Source organism: Thalassophryne amazonica, chromosome 7, assembly GCF_902500255.1.
Source record: "Thalassophryne amazonica chromosome 7, fThaAma1.1, whole genome shotgun sequence".
Lineage (NCBI taxonomy): Eukaryota > Metazoa > Chordata > Actinopteri > Batrachoidiformes > Batrachoididae > Thalassophryne > Thalassophryne amazonica.
The window spans coordinates 82,233,517-82,251,705 of record NC_047109.1 but is presented as its reverse complement, the minus strand read 5'-3'; the positions used below and the strand labels follow the sequence as shown (position 1 = coordinate 82,251,705).

General features: G+C 40.1%; 1 protein-coding gene across 1 annotated transcript in view; it reads right to left on the bottom strand.

Annotated features, from left to right (window-relative positions):
* The window catches only part of otoa (otoancorin), a 69,243-nt gene that overhangs the window by 7,487 nt on the left and 43,567 nt on the right, over positions 1 to 18,189 (bottom strand). The window contains 8 exon segments of the mRNA XM_034173659.1: positions 9,088 to 9,224; positions 9,481 to 9,623; positions 9,706 to 9,855; positions 11,806 to 11,990; positions 12,376 to 12,478; positions 13,408 to 13,495; positions 13,564 to 13,817; positions 16,958 to 17,065. Coding sequence (XP_034029550.1) covers positions 9,088 to 9,224; positions 9,481 to 9,623; positions 9,706 to 9,855; positions 11,806 to 11,990; positions 12,376 to 12,478; positions 13,408 to 13,495; positions 13,564 to 13,817; positions 16,958 to 17,065 — 1,168 coding nt within the window.

The window sequence follows — 18,189 nt, the reverse complement described above, 5'->3', positions numbered from 1 at the left end:
ACTTTATTGATTATATACTACAAAACAATTGATACGACAGCCACTTTTGACGCTCTATTGGCGGCTTCTATGTCGTAAAATGAGGGTGTGTCTGAAGCGGAGTCTGAATATTTATGGGCGTGTTTATTATAATTACGATCGTTTCCACCCGCCGCATTTATCAAGATCACGTCAGGCGTACGCCAGAAATGGGCAGGTGCGCACTGCTTGATACATGTCACGGCGACTTTGGTGTATTTCAAGTTTACGCCGTAAATTTACGCCACAAGTGCGCAACATTGATACATGAGGCCCAATGTATGATTTTTCAAAACTGCAGGGTGTTCAAATACTTATTTTCCTCACTGTATCTATAGATCTATCTATCTATATCTATATATAGTTTGCATTGGGATATCAATTAAACAACTACAAAAACTACAAATTATAAAGAAGACAATGCTCATACAGTCAAGGGTGTTTTAGCAAATTATGTTTTATTTGACATGGAGGCTAAACTGATCGATCAAGAAGGATGGGCTCGCAGAGACAACATTCGAATATACAGCATACCAGAAGGCGCAGAGGGGAACAATATCCCCTCTTTCCTGGAAAACCTATTGAAAGAGTCACTGGGATTTCCACCAGACACAGAGCTCAAAACTGAGAGAGCACAAAGGGCTCCGGTGCCTAAACCCACTGACCCACAGGTAAAGCCCATCATTGTAAAGCTTGCGAGTTACAGAGTGAAAGAAGACGTGATCCAGAGAGCCTGGCAAAAGAGAGAGGTTTTCTACAACACCACCCACTTCTACATAGACCATGACTATCCATCTGCAGTCCTCAAGAGACGTGTGGAATATGCAGAAGCAAAGAAAGTACTCAAGGAAAGGAAAATTAAATTCCAGACCCCCTACCCAGCACGACAGAGTATTTATAATGATGGCACCCGCCTGTATCAGAAAGCAGCAGAGGCAACAGAGGACATGGCTTCACGCGGTTTTCCAGTGACCATCATCCCAGCCCCAACCAATACGGATCAACAAGAGACCCAACTCTTACCTACATGGCAAGTGGCAGTGTGCCGTCGGGTCGTAGCCAGGAATACAACCGCTACCACACCGCAAAAGAAAAAAGCCCCTCACACGCAGTACAAAGAGAAACTCCAGGAGTTCAGACGTGATCCTCCTCCAGACTGAGGGACATCAAACATCTTATCAAGTAAAAGATACAGTCTGCTCCAGTTCACATCTTATTTCATTAGATTTATGGACCAGATGGTCTAGTATTATTTTGGACTTAAAGACTCTTATAGACTAGACTGATTTTAATTGCCTGAATGCCTGAAGCCTCATATGGTTCATTCTGATTTCATTAAAAAACTTTCATTATTTACCTTAAAACTGTGTAAAATGGTTGGGACACAGAAATGCTTAAGCCATGACTGTAGGAGTTATGCAGTCATCTCAAAGGGCCCTACTCTTAACGAAGAGCTGGACATCCCTTTATGGGGGCTCTAACATCTCGACCCCCTCAGAGGCTAATGTACAAAGAGCCTCAACATTGGAAGAAAGAAACTCTAAAGAATGTAAAGACATTTTGCTAAGTTTTGTGTTATTGTTCCTACTGAATTATGTTCATCTCTCGCTGTTCACAAGTTTCTGGGATGTATGAGGTTATAGAATCTATTCATGATGTAGGGGAAACCCAACCAAACGCAATACAAATAGAACATTATGGCTAATCAAAATATTAAAATTGTTTCATTCAATATAAATGGGGTACTGAACCCAATTAAGAGAAGCAAGATAGAGTAAAATGAAAAAAGAGAATGCACATAGTGTTTTTGCAGGAAATGCACCTCAATTCTGTAGAACATGAAAAGCTGAAAAGAATGGGGTTTTCTCAAGTGTACTATTCACACTAGCCATTTTACTATCTCAGAGTTAAACATGAAAAAAATCTTACAGGTAAATGACAAAGAGGGAAGATATTTATTAATCTCTGGCAAAATAGAAGGAGCTCAAATAACCTTTCTTAATGTTTATGTGCCTCCTGGCAGTGACATACAGTAAGTTTTTATAGAAAAATCTTTGACCTAATGATGGAGGCAATGGGCATACTTATATGTGGGGGAGACTGGAATATACGCCTCAATCCCAAACTGGATGGTTCCAAAGACTCTACCCAAACCCCCATACACAAGAAGATCAAGATCCTTATGGCAGAGCTGGGAGTAATCAATCTCTGGAGAGAATTCTACCCAACAACCCGAGACTACACACATTACTCCCATTCACATGCTGTCTACTCCAGAATAGATTACTTTTTTATTTTCAAAAAAGACTGCCATAGAATACATGACTGTGAGATAGGTAATACCGACTTGTCAGACCATGCACCCCTCTACATGTCACTGCAAATAAATAACAACCCTGGAATCTTATTATGGAGGTTAAATACAAGTATTCTTAATAGTGAACAATTTAAAACAAAAATCAAACAAGAAATCAAACACTATATAGAGGAAAACAATAATGGAGAAGTTGGCCCAGAAATAGTATGGGATGCACTAAAAGCGGTTCTCAGGGGGAAAATTGTATCTTTTTGCGCATACCAAAAGAAACAAAGGCAGTTAAGATTATCAGAATTGAATAAAGAACTAAAAGAACTCGAAATAAAACATAAGAAGGGATTTAACCAAAACCTCACTTCAAAACTGAAAGAAGTTAGGAATGAAATTAACACCCAATATACACAAGAAATACAAAAAAAAACATGATTTATACAAAACAAAAGTATTATGAATCTGGCTCCAAATTTTCTAAGCTACTGGCAAGGAAACTGAAAAAACAACAGTCAGATAACAAAATGTACAAAAATAGGGACCCACACTCATTACTATACGGTAGTGTTCAGAATAATAGTAGTGCTATGTGACTAAAAAGATTAATCCAGGTTTTGAATATATTTCTTATTGTTACATGGGAAACAAGGTACCAGTAAATTCCAAATCCAACAAGATCAAGCATTCATGATGCTTGCATATGCACACTCTTAAGGCTATGAAATTGGACTATTAGTAAAAAAAAAAAAAAAGTAGAAAAGGGGCTGTTCACAATAATAGTAGCATCTGCTGTTGACGCTACAAACTCAAAACTATTATGTTCAAACTGCTTTTTCAGCAATCCTGTGACTCACTAAACTAGTATTTAGTTGTATAACCACAGTTTTTCATGATTTCTTCACATCTGCGAGGCATTCATTTTGTTGGTTTGGAACCAAGATTTTGCTCGGTTACTAGTGTGCTTGGGGTCATTGTCTTTTTGAAACACCCATTTCAAGGGCATGTCCTCTTCACCATAAGGCAACATGACCTCTTCAAATATTCTGACATATCCAAACTGATCCATGATACCTGGTATGCGATATATAGGCCCAACACCATAGTAGGAGAAACATGCCCATATCATGATGCTTGCACCACCATGCTTCACTGTCTTCACTGTGACTTGAATTCAGAGTTTGGGGGTCGTCTCACAAACTGTCTGCGGCACCTGGACCTAAAAGAACAATTTTACTCTCATCAGTCCATAAAATATTCCTCCATTTCTCTTTAGGCCAGTTGATGTGTTCTTTGGCAAATTGTAACCTCTTCTGCACGTCTTTTATTTAACAGAGAAACTTTGCGGGGGATTCTTGCAAATAAATTAGCTTCACAGGCGTCTTCTAACTGTCACAGCACTTACAGGTAACTCCAGACTGTCTTTGATCATCCTGGAGCTGATCAATTGGTGAGCCTTTGCCATTCTGGTTATTCTTCTATCCATTTTGATGGTTGTTTTCCGTTTTCTTCCACGCGTCTGTTTTTTTTTGTCCATTTTAAAGCATTGGAGATCATTGTAGATGAACAGCCTATAATTTCTTGCACCTGCGTATAAGTTTTCCTCTCTCCAGTCAACTTATTAATCAAACTACGCTGTTCTTCTGAACAATGTCTTGAACGTCCCATTTTCCTCAGGCTTTCAAAGAGAAAAGCATGTTCAACAGGTGCTGGTTTCATCCTTAAATAGGGGACACCTGATTCACACCTGTTTGTTCACAAAATTGACAAACTCACTGACTGAATGCCACACTACTATTATTGTGAACACCCCCTTTTCTACTTTTTTTTACTAATAGCCCAACTTCATAGCCTTAAGAGTGTGCATATCATGAATGCTTGGTCTTGTTGGATTTGTGAGAATCTACTGAATCTACTGGTACCTTGTTTCCCATGTAACAATAAGAAATATACTCAAAACCTGGATTAATCTTTTTAGTCACATAGCACTACTATTATTCTGAACACTACTGTATAAACAAAACGAAATACAAATGGCATTTCAAAACTACTACAAACAATTATATACCCAACCAAAATTAGAAGAGGAACAGCGAATAGAGCAGTTTTTAACATCCTTTAACTTAGCCACTCTATCAGAAGATCAAAACAGAAAATTAATAGCTGAAATAACAAAAGAAGAGCTGAACAGTGCGATTTCAAGGTTAAAAACAAACAAATCACCAGGGCCAGATGGGTACCCTGCTGAATGGTATAAGATCTTCAGAACCGAGTTAACACCAAACCTCCTTAATATATTTAACACAGCTTTAAAAGAGGGGAAAATCCCGCCAACCTGGAGAGAAGCTACAATCATGGTCATTCCGAAAGAGGGAAAGACAGATTAGATTGTGGATCATTTAGACCAATTTCTGTCCTGAATACCGACTACAAATTGTATACATCAATACTTGCCAAGAGGGTTGAAGAGGTTCTTCCTTACCTGATACAGACAGACCAAACAGGCTTTATTCCCCAGAGACAAAGTCATGATAATATTAGACGCTCACTACATATTATAAACTATATACAAGAACATAAGTCTCAGGCCTTATTGTTAAGCCTTGACGCAGAGAAGGCCTCTGACTCTGAGATGGAAATTTTTATATAAGACTCTCGAGAGATTTGGCTTTTATAAAGAATTTATTCAGGGAACTCTTCATCAATCTGGCTCCAACTTTCTCTGATTGCTGTTGCCAGATCAGCTTTGTAGGTTGGAGCCTTGTCATGGACCATTTTCTTCAACTTCCACCAAAGATTTTCAATTGGATTAAGATCCGGACTATTTGCAGGCCATGACATTGACCCTATGTGTCTTTTTGCAAGGAATGTTTTCACAGTTTTTGATCTATGGCAAGATGCATTATGATCATGAAAAAATGATTTCATCATCCCCAAACATCCTTTCAATTGATGGGATAAGAAAAGTGTCCAAAATATCAACGTAAACTTGTGCATTTATTGATGATGTAATGACAGCCATCTCCCCAGTGCCTTTACCTGACATGCAGCCCCATATCATCAATGACTGTGGAAATTTACGTTCTCTTCAGGCAGTCATCTTTATAAATCTCATTGGAACGGCACCAAACAAAAGTTCCAGCATCATCTGAATATGACTTTCATCCAGTCATCCACAGTCCACAACTGCTTTTCCTTAGCCCATTGTAACTTTGTTTTTTTCCAGTTTAGGTGTTAATGATGGCTTTCGTTTAGCTTTTCTGTATGTAAATCCCATTTCCTTTAGGCGGTTTCTTACAGTTCGGTCACAGACGTTGACTCCAGTTTCCTCCCATTCGTTCCTCATTTGTTTTGTTGTGCATTTTCGATTTTTGAGACATACTGCTTTAAGTTTTCTGTCTTCCTTGGTCTACCAGTATGTTTACCTTTAACAACCTTCCCATGTTGTTTGTATTTGGTCCAGAGTTTAGACACAGCTGACTGTGAACAACCAACATCTTTTGCAACATTGCGTGACGATTTACCCTCTTAAGAGTTTGATAATCTCCTTTGTTTCAATTGACATCTCTCGTGTTGGAGCCATGATTCATGTCAGTCCACTTGGTGCAACTGCTCTCCAAGGTGTGATCACTCCTTTTTAGATGCAGACTAACAAGCAAATCTGATTTGATGCAGGTGTTAGTTTTGGGGATGAAAATTTACAGGATGATTCCATAATTTATTCCTCAGAATTGAGTGATTCCATATTTTTTTTTCCCCTCTGCTTGGTCTAAAAAAGTAACCGTTACAGACTGCCACAATTTTTTTTTCCTGATTTCTTATAGTGTTTCTTAAAGCCAGAAAGTTGCCATCTGAAATGACTTTAGTTTTGTGTCATGTCTATGATCTGCTTTTTTCTACAAAATTAAACAACTGAATGAACATCCTCCGAGGCCGGTGATTCCATAATTTTTGCCAGGGGTTGTAGAACCGCTCGCTCAATGGATTAGGCAAACTGACGATATTAAAGGTATTACCATAAATGGAGATGAACACAAAATTGCACTGTACGCGGACGACATCCTAATATACCTAAAAGACCCCGCTCACTCATTTCCTGGACTATTCAAGCTCCTAGATAGCTTTGGTAAATACACGGGATATAAACTGAATGTTCAGAAAACTCAAATCCTAACACATAATTATATTCCATCCAAACAAATTAAGGACAAATTTAATCTGAACTGGGACAAAGACTCAATGAAATATCTAGGTGTACTGTTTCCAAAGGACATTACCACATTAGCAAAGACTAACGATGACCCACTCCTTACTAGAATAAAAGTAGATATACAAAGATGGAACTCCAACCCCTTTATGAGCCTTACTCAAAGAGTGGAGACCATAAAAATGAATATACTCCCGAGATTTCTTTTTTTATTCCAGGCCCTTCCAGTTTAAATAACCACAAAACAATTCTCCGAATGGGATATTTTTCAGATTCATTTGGCAAAGGAAAAAACCCAGGGTAAGGTTTAGAACACTACAACTACCGAAAGAAAGAGGAGGAATGGCTGTACCAAATTTAAAGGATTATTTTTTCTCATCCCAAATTAGACCATTGATAAATTTGTGTAATCAAGATTACCAGGCCAGGTAGAAAGACACTGAAATATCATTCATTAAGGACCCCCCCAATTCAGGCAGTACTGGGTAATAAAGACCTGGGCAATTGCTTAAACAAACTGCAAAATCCATGGACAAAATTTCAAATTAAAATCTGGAATTCTGTTAAAGATACATATAAATTACACGACAAGTTAGGAAGAATTAGATGGTGAGCCCATGACCCTGACTTCAAACCGAATCAACTGGACTCTAGATTTAAATGCTGGATAATCAAGGGAATAACAACATTTCACTCAATAACAAATAAAGGACAATTTAAAAGTTTTGAGACTCTGAAAAGGGAACACTCTCTGGAAAAGCAAGACTTTTACAGATATTTACAACTACGTAATTATTTTAACCAGGTGATTAGAAATTTTACAGTGGACCCTGATGATCCAATACTAAAAGAGGTATTACGTGCTTATTCATCGGAATGAGGCAAGGGTATGATATCTAGACTATATAAGAACTTTATGAATAAAAAATCTTATTCTACAGATTATTTTAAAGATAACTGGGAGAAGGAATGTAATTTTGAAATTTTGAGAGAGGAAAGGGACAGTTACTGTGAGTTTCAATGGAAATACACCAACTCACATACATGGAGAGAATTTGCATGGAAATGTCTAATCAGATTGCGTGATGATTTACCCTCTTTTAAGAGTTTGATAATCCTCTCCTTTGTTTCAATTGACATCTCTCGTGTTGGAGCCATGATTCATGTCAGTCCACTTGGTGCAACAGATCTCCAAGGTGTGATCACTCCTTTTTAGATGCAGACTAACGAGCAGATCTGATTTGATGCAGGTGTTAGTTTTGGGGATAAAAATTTACAGGATGATTCCATAATTTATTCCTCAGAATTGAGTGAGTCCATATTTTTTTCCCTCTGCTTGGTCTAAAAAAGTAACCGTTACTGACTGCCACAATTATTTTTCCTGATTTCTTATAGTGTTTCTTAAAGCCAGAAAGTTGCCATTTGAAATGACTTTAGTTTTGTGTCATGTCTGTGATCTGCTTTTTTTCTACAAAATTAAACAACTGAATGAACATCCTCCGAGGCTGGTGATTCCATAATTACTGCCAGGGGTTGTAGTATTGTTAGTAACAGCAAGGTTTTTATGCTGTTTTTTTTCTCCTTTCCTTTTATTCCTTTCCAATATTGGCTGTAATGTGATCTGTGAATAATAATAAAGAATAAATGTTAAAAAAGACTGTAATATAACAAAATGTGGAAAAAGTGGAGCCCTGTGAATACTTTCTGGATGCACTGCACAAAGTGAGATACGAGGTGTGTGAGAAAAGTATCTGACCTTTTTATTTTATGCAAAAAATATATGGATTTGATTCATGTTTTTACATCAGCCAAGCTTGAACCTTCGTGCGCATGCGTGAGTTTTTTCACACCTGTCGGTTGCATCATTCGCCTGTGGGCAGGCTTTGAGTGAGCACTGGTCCACCCCTCTCGTCGTTTTTTCATTGCGAGGAAATGGCGGAATGATTTGGGCTTTGTTCCATCAGAATTTTTCAGAAACTGTTAGAGACAGGCACCTGGAAACCATTCAGAAAATTCACATGGCTTTCGGTGAACATTTTATGGGCTTCACAGAGATTAAGGAGTGTTACTACTGCTTTAAGGACGGCCCACAATGGCGCACGGCACGCCGCGCTCCGAACCGCGATTGACAGGCAGAAACCACCATTTCATTTCTAAACAGATGGCTGTGTCGATCCGGGACCGTCGTGTGCAATTTCTCTGGTTATCACAAGAGCTGGACATCAGCCAGTTTCCGGCAGATTTCACTTTTAACAAGAGATTTTGTCACGGAAAGCCGCGCGGAGGGTTCGCGCGTCACGACGGAGCTGCTGATGGAGCGAGACAAAGAACACCTCCGTTTTGGAGTGTCAGAGGACAAGTTGGGACATGCCTATCTCGGCTTTCAGTAGCTTACCAGTCGAGTGAGTATAAGAGAAATTGTGGAGAGCTGGGCATGTCCCAACTTGTCCTCTGACACTCCAAAACGGAGTATTTTTTTTTGCATAAAATAAAAAGGTCGGATACTTTTCTCACCGACCTCGTACAATTGTTTCCCTGCAGACTGAACGTGTCTCACCCATGATGTTGCCCAGCATGGACGCATGTGCCTGCATCCAGGTTTTGGGTTCTCCAAATTCAGCCACAGTAAGCCATTTCAGCTGCCGAGTCTTCTCTCGGGAGCACTGGATATCATTGACAGATTCTACAGCCTCCCTATTGAACAGCCATACATTGATATTGTTTTTTTTTTTTCAATTACGACACATGGAGATAAAACAGTCATGCCTGTTCTTGATAACATTCTGCAGGAGAACCAGTGATGGATTTTTTTAAGCGCCCTGAACGAATAGCACACTGACATTTGTCTGATAGCATCACAGCTCCCAGTGTGTTTATGGTGCAGCAGTAATTTTCCACATTCGTATGTGAAACACAAATTTGTCGTGAGCTTTGTGTACGAGATACAGACGTGAAGACGTCCGCGTTGAGCTGCTGAATCTCACGGATGCTGAGGCCGCAGATGAAATGGTGCAGTTCAATGAGATCTGCAGCTTCCAGATTTTGCACTCTCAGGTTCTTGCGTTGAGCAATTCCCTTCCACACCGCCTCCATCTGTTGAGACCCGTGATCACTTCTGTTAGTGAGGAACCTCTTTATGATGCCATCAGTGTGTGACACTGCCTTTATCCTCTACCTGTAACTCACTCCAGCCACAGTCTGCGATGTTCTCCAGGGTGTCCAAAGAAAAGGGCAGCACCGCCAGCTCAGCGATGGAGAAGCCTCGACTTATACATCTCATCTTTGCAACCGCAGATTCTTTCATTTGTGACACTGGACCCCAAATCTGGACAACCACAAACATCACTCTTTATCAGATGTGAGAGTTGGTCATTTAGCTGTGAATTGAGGAGGCAGAGTACTTTTAGGATTTTTGCAGTGATAACAATCATTACTTTTATTATGAATGAATTTTATTATATCCCAAAGAAACATTTTCAAACCTAACTACAGTGCTATTCAGTACAGTCACTAAGCCCAGCAAGTTGCTAAGGCAAATCTGCCCTGCTTGAACTACATGCCTGACAATAACTGCTTTTGGCTTCACCCTTTTCGCTCGGGATCACCACAGCAGCTCCAATATAGATCCACTTGGTGACTTGGTACATTTTAGGGCAGATGCCATTCCTGATCCAACTCCAAATGTACAAGGAGAATGGGATATGAGCAGTCTTGAAGTGGAGACGTGTGGTGCATTTCTGCGAGCAATCCAGCACGCAGGGGCCTCAGAGTTCCAGACCACAGCAAATGGAAATGTCCATGTGGACGCCTACGTTTCAGCTTTGCCGTGATTGATAGATGGTTATTTTTAAGAGGTGGAGATGGACCGTCCAACATCTGAGGTGGACGCAGCAATGTGTAGCAGCCGTGGATGCTCCCAGACCTGACCTGATATGACTGCTTGAGACAAAGTGCCATTTTTATTTATTTATGTCAGTGATTCTCAACCGGGGTGCCGCGGCACCCTAGGGTGCCGTGATCAATCGTCAGGGGTGCCGTGGGTATTTTTCATATTCGCGATTATTTTTCATATTCGCGATTACCGTGAATTATTTATTTTATCCACAAAGCATAAAACGACAGAATCTGATGTCAAACGTGCTGCAGCCTCGATCTCGTCTTAAGGCGGGACAATAACAAGGAGGCTGACGGCCGATTAAAACAGTGCCGTCTTCTTCAAAAGCCGTCTAAAATGCGGAGCTGTCGGTGTCTGTGCCTGTGCGCGCGCGGAGTTAACAGGCTGCGAGGGAGGGGTGGGTGAGGGAGATTCCTGAATGCAGGCGCGACACGTTCAGTGCGCAGCGAGCGCGGAGCAGAGAGAGGATTTTAACCCGAGTGAACGTTAAAACGGAAACATGAAGCTGCCTTTACTTCTCTCTGAACTTTCTCTAAAGATGTGATTCTGCCGTTACCGTCCTGTTCACACCATGTGCGCGGTCGTATGTTGAATTTATGAGATCATGAGATGAAATAAATGGTCAAATATCTTTAAAAACATATTTAAAAAATGAGAATATATGAATGAACTGAGCCACAAAAAAAAAAAAACAATGTTCAAACGCACAGATCACAAAAAGCAGGTGAGAACTCTGAACTTTAACAGCTGTTATTTTCCAAAGGTATTTATTTGTTCAATCTTGAGCTTAATGCAGTGTTTAAGCACAAAATGTGACTGATGAGGAGAAACAATTTCAGAAATGCAACAGAAACAACCACAAATCAGAAAAAGTTGGGACTGTATGTAAAATGAAGATAAAAATAAAAATGTTGCACCATTCCCAGTTTCTCCACTCACAGAAGCCAAACGTTCTTCCAGAGTTGTGTAATTATACTACAATAGTAGAATATAAAGAAGGGGAAAAAAAGAAAAAAAAAATACAATATATTCGTCATTCGCAATTATTTGACAATCGTCTCCAGAAATTCCTAATCGTGACAGCCCTACTTGAGATAAGAGCGCAAAATGCTTGAGGATTTTCGAAATGTGGTGTTTTCTGTATCGATTTTCTATTAATAATAATAATAATGATGATATTTGGGTTTTGTGCAAAACCAGAGGTAATAGCATTATAATATTATTTTGGTTGGTGGTGTGCCGCAGGATTTTGTAAATATAAAAAGGGTGCCACGGCTCAAAAAAGGTTGAAAATCACTGATTTATGTTATTTAAGAGAAAAGGACAATGTGTCAATCCCATTCGTGTTTTTACGGTACACAATGAGTGTGTCTGCTGGACCTGAGTTGCTTTCCTAACGAGCACAGCCAGTTGAGCAGCATCATAATCACGAATGGCACCCAGTGTGTCCACAGCAGCAGTGAAGGTCTCTGTTGTCATCTGTTCCAGTTGTGCAGGTTTCCAGTAGACGTTGGATTCGCCCAATTCTTCAATCAGGTCTGCAGTGAGGAACAGAGAACTGCTGGCTGAAAACAAACCAAGAAAAGACACCATAAACATCTTCACCTGTTTCACACTTAATAAAACAACCATTAAGAACAGGAGGTAACTATTAAAACCCCAGTTTACTTTATTGAAACAGTTACTGAGTGATGGAACTGCATGTTTCTTGTTACCTTTCTGAGTTGCCCACACTACCATTTTTAAAAATCAAAACAATTAAGAAACTGAATGCATCACAAGGTGTCCACTAATATTTTCTTGTCAAAAACCTGTTGACAAAATGTTTGTGATGATACAAATCCCCCCCCATCACCTCTGTGAGGAGGGAAACTCTGCTGCATATACAACTACCCAAATATCTTACGCTGACAAGCTGACCCCTTCCTTGTTTTATCTTGTTACGGTTACCATTTGATTTAGTGACGAGATCGAAGAAGTATTTTTTTAGAATGGCCGTTCGGGGGTGGGTCATACAATCCATCAGGAAAGACAGAACATCCTTCATCCAAGGCTAAAAGAGATCAGGACAAAAACAATACGTCAAATCCATTGTAGCTGTATAAAACCAAATCACCAAAGACATCATTTCAAGGTACTGCACATATGGAACAGGTCAAGACTTTGTTTGATATATTTATATTATAATTAATTCTAATTTAGAGAGACCCAATAGTATATAGGTTAATTAGATACATTAACAGAGCAAGGACAGGGTGGCATTGAAGAGGAAAAAATCTCCCTCTAACAGGAAGAGACCTCAAGCAGAACCAGACCCTATGAAGGGACCATCTGCCAAGAGAATGTAACCAACTCCAGGTTTGATTTATACAGGGTGTCCCAAAAGAAGTGCCACAGAAATAAAGCCATGAAAAATCTATACACATTTGGATACTGATATCTGTCATATGTCAACTTGAAGCATATCAGGGAATTTTATCTCTGGTGTTCATTCCTAATTTCACCTCAGTTTATAAGAGTTTTGGCATTCACAAGAGGTGCTCAAAATGTGCACCGCTTATCTGGTTCAGCCAGATCTCCCTTTGTTAACATTGTGAACAGTTCTATCAGTTTAAAACGTCTTTACAATCCTCCATATAGTCTTTCTTTCTGGAGCTTTTCTAACTGCAAGATGACAATGATATTGTCGTTGGATTTGCATGATCAACTTGGTCTCAAAATCGAATTCCACCAATTTCCCTTTCTGCTCAGTTATATATCTGCTCATTGCATCAGTCTCAAACTACATCAGAAGAAATTCCTCACATATATCTTGATGTCTGAAAAAAAAGGACAGAATTCAGATTAGCCGTTGCAGAATTAGAGTCAAATGATTTTGTGGCACTTTTTTTTTTTGGGACAACCTGTATTTAAAAAAACATTTGGCAAGATGTTGTCCATAGGTCGGTTAGTTCATCTGTGGAACAAGAGAAAAAGATGCACCTTAATTGGCAGATCAGGTGTGCTGTCACTCAGAAAGAGGAGACAACCCAGTGCTTCCATTGTTTCAGATGACCAACTGACTGGGTTCCTGTCGAGGCAGGACAGACATGATTAGTCCCTTGCATTCTTGCAGTCTCATAAGTAACTCATGTCCACAGGGAGGCTGTCCTACCCATAATCTCCCTGAGCAGCTGAGTCAGTGGCATCCTGGAGCTCTGAGGAATGTGTTGGCAGGAGGCCATGGCCAGCAGGGTAGAGTTGAGGACATCAGGGGCCAGGAGGCGCAGTGTGGACGGGGGGAGCTCACACAACAGTGGTCCGAGTCTAGATATGTCCTCACTGGACAGACCAGTTAAGTCTATCCCTACGGATGTCTTAGTCTCTAGTGTGGTTGACCCTATGACAGCATACTGTGGTGCAAACATGTTTACGTTGCTCAGACAGAGCAGAGCTTTCAGGACCAGTGTACCACGAGATGGTGAAGAAATTGGTAATAAGCTCAGATCGGCTTTTTCAATTTTGTCAAGGAGGCTGGAACACATGGAGGACGGCAAGTCCTTCACCTTCGCCGGCCTGAAATTGTATGTTAAGTTTGGTTCACTTTTTTTCAGTGCACATATGAAAGAGTGAGTAAGAGAAGAGATGGTGATCTTACGGCAGGTGAACCAGCAGCGTTGTGGGGATCGCATCCATCTCGTCAGGTGTGATTGTTTTAAAATAATCTGATCTCTTTTTCTCCAAAGTTGCAAAAAGATTTTGGGCAGCACAGCATGCCTAAAAAAGTATATATATATATACACATTTTATAAAGGTTTTTGGGCACACACATTCCAAATCATTGGCAGTTCTCTGTATAAATACATGCCTGAAATTTGGAGAGGAACCGTGGAGCGTCTGTGATGGCTTGAGCCATTTCCAGGGCCTCACTGTCATGGATTTTGTTGATCATCTTGCAGGTTATGCCCTGAAAGAGTGAACCCAACCTGCTGTATTGTAAACAGAAATATTTGGTACAATGAGGAATCACAGAAAAATGTGTCAAATAAGATAAATAAGTGCGTTCTGTGTAGTTTATGATTTTGTAGCTATTTAAAAAAATACATCCCTAAAAAAGAACTTTGACTTTAATTTCACTGACCATCAGAATTATTTCAATCAAATATATTTTTTACTATAAGGTTATTTTAATGATCATTATACCTATAAGGGAGTGTCTTCTTGCCTTGTGTCAGTTGTTTTAGTAAGAATGATGCCTGAGGGGAAAAGAACAACACAGTGAATCGTGATGCTGGTCTTTGAGTAACATCTCATGAAGTCAATTAAGAACTAGGAACATAAATGGTAAATGGGCTGCATTCATATAGCGCTTTTCCATCTGCATCAGACGCTCAAAGCGCTTTATAATTATGCCTCAGATTCACCCCGATGTCAGGTTGCTGCCATACAAGGTGCTTACTACACACCAGGAGCAATCTCATGCACAATTTCTTGGATAGTCACACGACTGAAAAGCCACCGAGGAGCAATAGGGGATTAAAGGCCTTGCCCAACGGCCCTTAGTGATTTTCCACTCAGGGGTTGGGAATTGAACCCATGAACTTCTGGACTCAAGCCCAACACCTTAACCAGTAGACCATCTGTAAACATCCAGTGTTACACCAAACTTTTACCTCCATCAGGACTGAACCATATACAGTTTAAAGATAACTGTTTGCATTAAAATAAAATCTTGAAAATATGGTGGTTTGCAAAAGTATTCGCCCCCTTGAGCTTTTACTCAGTTTATTTTGTTTATGCCATTTTGAACATAAAAAGTAATTCAGACTTCCATGGTAAACATTTCTAAAACTGCTCTGCTTAAACTCAAACTGAAAGTAAATCTCTACAATGTGATATAAATTAAATCAAAATATCAAAGCCAAGATGATATGTTGCATAAGTAATGGCGCCCATTAGTATAACAAATGTAAATGGATACATGAACATTTCCAACTCACTGAATATGCCTTGTTCTTCATTTACGTACATCAGTAGAAAAAAATACAAACAGTATAGTACTGTATGGTAAATCTGTATGAATTAGGCAGTTCTCAAAATCAAAATGACTGTGAAAGGAGACTTGTGGAGGAAGCCGCCATGACACCCAAACTCTGACTCATAGCTAGAATTAAAGGCTTCTGTGGCTGCGCGCTGAGAAACTGTGCTCAGTGCAACCTTTGCCTAATGCACAGCTTTCTTGTATGAAAACTCTTCTCTGCTCCAAAAATGGACAGAAATCTTAACTGGTTACTGTGATACTTTTGGTAAATCCCCTGAATTAAAGTTGAAAATCTACACTATAAGCACATCTTGATTGCTCATTTCAATTTCATTTTCTGGTGTACTGGGGCAAAATGACAAAAATTGTGTCACTCTCCAAATATTTATGAACCTGACTGTCTTCTATCTGAATGAACCTCAAAATTTCTAGTTTTTAAAGTAAAAAAAACCCTCAAGAAATAGATGTGGAATCATTCAACAAACACTGTTGTCTATTTCAAGTATCTGATTAAAATATCTGTAGTTTTCTAAAGTATTAATACGGTAAGAAGCCACATAATTCAGAGGATGTTTCTTCTCTCGGCTGGTTTTGATGATGCAAAAAGGTTGTTCGACCTTGACAAATACATACAGTATTCACCAGAGACAAGTGCGTCATGTAAAATGGATGAATACCTGTGTACGGGTCCAGTTTTTACCCTCAACTTGGTCCAAAGAGCTGATGTTTGCTTTGTTCAAGAACCTCAGAGAAGTGCTGTGAAGCAAAGCATCAGGCAGCGTGGGTAACCGCAACAGATCCAAGGGCGCCACATCTTTACAAAGCTGGAGGGAAACATTTACTTCTTAAATCCTGCACGTCATGTCATTTATGGATGTCTACAATAATTTTAGCTACACTGATAATCTAATGTTTGTTGCTTCTCTTCTCTCACTCACAGCCTGTAGTAAAGCTTTTAACTGGCTCTTCCTCATTTGTTTGCAGAGCTTCTTCAGCTCCTCAGAATCATTCAGAACCTCCATGGCTTTGACACGTTTTATCACACAGGTGGGAACTCCTCTCACAAAAGGCCAAGGGACATGAGGTCTTCACCCGACACGTTTTTGCACTTGGGGAAAGCAGACTGTGGGTGAAGGCACAGTGACAGAGATAATATGTGGGACAGAAGTGAAACACTCACCTCCTCATCACCCAGCAGTCTCCGAGTTAATGTCTTCTGTTGGCTCTGTGTCCATTTGACATTTGCTTCAGAATTTATGAGACACTGGTTAAGAACATGTCTGGATATTGTGGACAGTTGCTTATCAGACAAAAACCTTGTACTTGTGCCCAGGTAGCACACTTCTTTTTCACCGAGTGTGTCACTGGAGGTTTGATATCACTGTCTCAATGAGGTGCTTCTTCAGCTACACAAAGAAAGTAAAATAAAATGATGATGATGAGATCTATTCAGGCGGTGAGTTCTATCCTGCTGTGGGATGAATGAGTGTGAACGTTTGGGGTGATTCATACCTTTGTGATGCCAGAGTTGTTGCAGTGCTCAAGCTGAGAGAGAAACTTCCAGCTGAGGTCAGCAGTCATGTTGGGAGCATGATAATAATACAGGCCAGTGAACCCAACCTAAAGAGGTACAGGGGGCAAAAAACATTTCACAACTTTCTGTCCACTGATAAGAGATTGGACTCATCATGACATAAAGGTTAAAAGCTGACTCAGCACCTGATCCCAGCACCATCCTTGTTATGAGGATCAAGGTACTTTAAAACGTCCTTTTCTGGCTATGACTTACCAGTCCATTTATGCTATGGTCATAAACTTTGGGTAATGACTAAAATAACAAGTTCAAGGACTTAAAAGAGGTTCCTCCATCTGCTATCTGGGCTTACACTCTGGGAAAGGGTGAGAAGCTTCTGCTTCTTCGCATTGACAGGAGCCAGCTGACATGGTTCAAGCATCTGGTGAGGATGAGCCCCTGGTAGTCTCCCTAAGAAGGTCTTCCAGGAATATCCAACTGGGAGCCGGCCCCAGGGAAGACCCAGGAAACACTGGAGGGATTGTATCTTCCAACTTGCTCGGCAACACTTCAAGATCCCCCAGGAAGCATTAAGAGGCGAGGAAGTGTGGGCTGAGCTACTTGTTTTGCTGCCACTGCAAACTAGACAAGCAGCAGAAAATGAATGAAAGTTTGGTGAAGTCAATAAGACATTTAAACTTTTCTCAGCATATGTGTGTGCTACAGACACCATTGTATTGTTTTGAACATGAGACGATCCTAATTACAAGGTAACCAGTCCCCCCCAACCCAAAGTCACCCTAACTTGAAGTGAGTATTGAAAATGAACACATTTGCAAAAAAGGGGGGAAAAAAACCATCATCTTATCTTCATAATAATATGGTAACTGAGTCACGATAGTGACTTAAATTCTAGAAATGAGCCCACAATATGTTGATGATTTGGTCAGCATTTCTGTTGCACATTCAATTCAATTCAATTCAATTTTTTTTTTATATAGCGCCAAATCACAACTAACAGTTGCCCCAAGGCGCTTTATATTGTAAGGCAAGGCCATACAATAATGAGGTAAAACCCCAACGGTCAAAACGACCCCCTGTGAGCAAGCACTTGGCTACAGTGGGAAGGAAAAACTCCCTTTTAACAGGAAGAAACCTCCAGCAGAACCAGGCTCAGGGAGGGGCAGTCTTCTGCTGGGACTGGTTGGGGCTGAGGGAGAGACAATTGAGT